Raw genomic sequence first — 2,877 nt, 5'->3', positions numbered from 1 at the left:
ACTCTTTTATATCTATCATTCCTCTCCAAACTTGCTGTTCTGGATAATGTCGAAGGATCTCCACAGCCCTGGGGATGTCCTGGGAAAAGAAAACACTTGGCGTGGAGAACACAGTCTGCTCCCGGGAAGTGTAAGCATTGAGGTGTGACCAATGTTCTCCACCTCTAGCTCTAGATCAGTTTGAGGCGCTTAGGGTTCCCTATAAAGGAAATGGAAAGTTTCGTTTCGATGGGGGTTGAAGATAGATTTATGGATAAGGCAAGGAAGTAAGTCAATAATTTAATCTCAGGAGCTGCCATGAATGGGCCAACTGGCATACTGTGATCTTAAATCCTTGTGTACACAAAACTTTCTAGATGAAGCGGACTGTTCCAAGAGACTGCTGATAAAAGGGCCAAAAAGTGAATTTCTTGATTCCTTCTTTTTGTTATATTTAATTTCCTCTGAAAGTAAACCACATTCTCTTTACTCACCTTGAAGGCCATATGCTCCAGAAAGTGTGCCAGAAAGTGTGCCTCGTTAGCATCAGTCTCAAATCGAGCGGTGTCGATCAGAGACCAACAGTAGCTGTGGGTGCCCCAAGAGTCTTCAGTGGCCACCGCATGAAGCCATTGTCAGCACTGTAACACGTGTGGCTGGCACATTAAGGAGTGTTGTTTGCTCATAGCTGGCGGCAGCAGCTGTAGCCCTCCATCGCACAGGCTAGGAATGGGAAAGAAGTATGGCATTAGTTTTGATCACTGATGATATTACTGACTTCTTCATAAGACTATTGAAGGGATTATAATGATCTCTCAAACTGGTAAAAAGTATAATTTTTTCTTTTAGGCATCACAATCAAAGGTAGGTAGAAACCTGCTTCTGTGGGTAGAAAGTAAAGAGATGTGGAGGATCAAAACAGCAGGCATTCACCTTGCTCATTTCTGTAGCTACTGCCAACTGTTAAGGAGAAATACAATAGGAGATAGTGAGAGAGTGACTTACAAAATTTGGTCAGTGTTTTGAGTGTCTGTAAAAAAGGAGAAAGCTGAAAGTAAATGTCAAGCAAAAGTAAAGGAAGTGATGGTTTGTGAGTGAAGTAGAAGTGAGGTTATAGATTGTATGCCCATATAAAGTGGAAACTGAATGTGAAAAAGAATGCAAAATAATTTGGAATGGTGAAGAAATGGAGGGAGGTCATTGAGTTTAAGTATCTTGGATTGATTATGTGTAAGCATGGTGAATGCGGAGGAGAGATAAGAGAAAGGGCATTGAAAGTAAGAAGGGTGGTAGGGTCTTTGGGGACAGAATCATGAATGGCAGAAGTGTGAGCATAGAGGTAAGATTTGAGAAATGCAATAATATTACCAACCTCACATATACAAGTGAAATGTGGGCCTGGAATGAAAGTCAGAGGTCTAGAGTGCGGGCAGTGGAAATGAGTTATTTGAGGTGCTTGTGTGGTGTGGAGTAGAATGGATGGATAGAATGAGTAATGACAGTGTGTACAAGCATTTTGGAATGTGTCATGGGGGTGAAGGGAAGAAGTGTGGGTGGTGGAAGAAGTGAAGCGACAGACTTTAAAGTGGTTTTTGGCAACATGGAAGCGAATGGAAAATAAGATGACCAGAAGGGTGTGAGAGTGAGATAGGAAGAAATGGGGGCCGACCTCCAGTGGAATGGAGGATAAGTGCAAAGAGTACATTAGGGAGAGGGGAAAGATCTTTGAGAAAGTTAGAAACTTTTCTGCAGTAGCCATCCTGATGGGAGCTCCAAGGAGCAGGCGTCGATGAAATAATGAAAACAGATGAGTAGCTATTTCAACACACTATGTATAACACAAGACACACACACATACACACACACACACACACACACACCCATGAATGTGCTAGCCATCACCAGTACATATTAATGAATAAATTATGATAGATGCATATATATGATAAAACAAACATTTGTTATTCTTGATGTGTACAGCCAATGGAAAAAAAATATTATGTAACGTCATACTACAGAACAGTGCTTACAAAAGAAAAATTAATAATAACAAAACACCTGCATATCAGCATTACATTATGATTGTATTTCAAAAAGGATTGTAAGTATATATACAAAGTATTTTTTGGAAAACAATGCCCATAAGTGATTTTTCTTTCAGTGACCCTGAGGAGCAGGAGAAGGAAGAAGCAGCTAAGGCTGAGGCTGCCAAGGCTGAGGCCGAAGCTGCAAAGGTTGAAGCCCAAGCCCCTGAAACCTGGGTAGGGGATGTTCCTGAAGCTGATGCTCCTGCTGCTGCACCAGCTGCAGCTGTTGGTGCACCTGTGGCTGGGGTGCCACCTGCTGCAGGGGCTCCTGCAGTTGCTGTGGCTGCTACTGCAGCGACTACTGCTGCTGCTGCTGCTACACCTGCAGCTCCTGTTGATGATTGGGGCCAGACAGTGAGTATTGATACTTGTAATGCTGACCTATTTTGATTACCATTATTTTATATATTGATTTTTATACATCTGAGTTTATACCTGAGCAAGTGAGACGAATAACCTTTTATATTTTAGGGCGATGACTGGGCTTCACCTGCCACAGGAACTACTGAGGAATGGGGTGGCGCTGGAGATAGTGCCAACTGGTAAATTCCAATAAATTTAGCCCACAAAGATGTTTGGTTTTCATTTTACGTTACCTTTTATTATCCTTCAGTAAGCCTCCTCGCTAAGCTTCCCCTCCTCAAACCTTCACAAGGGCCCCTGCCAGATATGGGGTCCTTAGTGTCAACACATCTCCCCATTCCTTTTCCCACTCTTTTCAGTGTCTGCAGCTCATAATCTATTGTACAAAAAAGACCTTCCTGACCAACAGTTGACTAATTAATTAAATCGTTTGGTCCATAGAATGGAC

The 2,877-nt window shown here is 42.3% G+C and overlaps 1 protein-coding gene across 1 annotated transcript; it reads left to right on the top strand.

Annotated features, from left to right (window-relative positions):
• Positions 1 to 2,099: 2,099 nt before the first annotated feature.
• On the top strand, positions 2,100 to 2,638 carry LOC127008855 (40S ribosomal protein SA-like). The gene is made up of 2 exons (XM_050881241.1): positions 2,100 to 2,420; positions 2,538 to 2,638. Exons 1-2 carry the CDS (start codon positions 2,115 to 2,117, stop codon positions 2,610 to 2,612), a joined length of 381 nt encoding a protein of 126 aa, XP_050737198.1. The 5' UTR covers positions 2,100 to 2,114; the 3' UTR covers positions 2,613 to 2,638.
• Positions 2,639 to 2,877: the final 239 nt, after the last annotated feature.

This window comes from Eriocheir sinensis, chromosome 39 (genome assembly GCF_024679095.1).
Source record: "Eriocheir sinensis breed Jianghai 21 chromosome 39, ASM2467909v1, whole genome shotgun sequence".
In the NCBI taxonomy this organism is placed as follows: domain Eukaryota; kingdom Metazoa; phylum Arthropoda; class Malacostraca; order Decapoda; family Varunidae; genus Eriocheir; species Eriocheir sinensis.
The sequence above is the reverse complement of the archived record's forward strand: the minus strand, read 5'-3'. Positions and strand labels throughout refer to the sequence as shown.

Excerpts from the sequence above, each read along its gene's own strand:
- LOC127008855 (XM_050881241.1), top strand. The coding sequence starts at position 2,115 with ATGCCCATAAGTGATTTTTCTTTCAGTGACCCTGAGGAGCAGGAGAAG. Across the intron at positions 2,421-2,537 it reads TTGATGATTGGGGCCAGACA|GGCGATGACTGGGCTTCACC; the intron begins GTGAGTATTGAT and ends TTTATATTTTAG.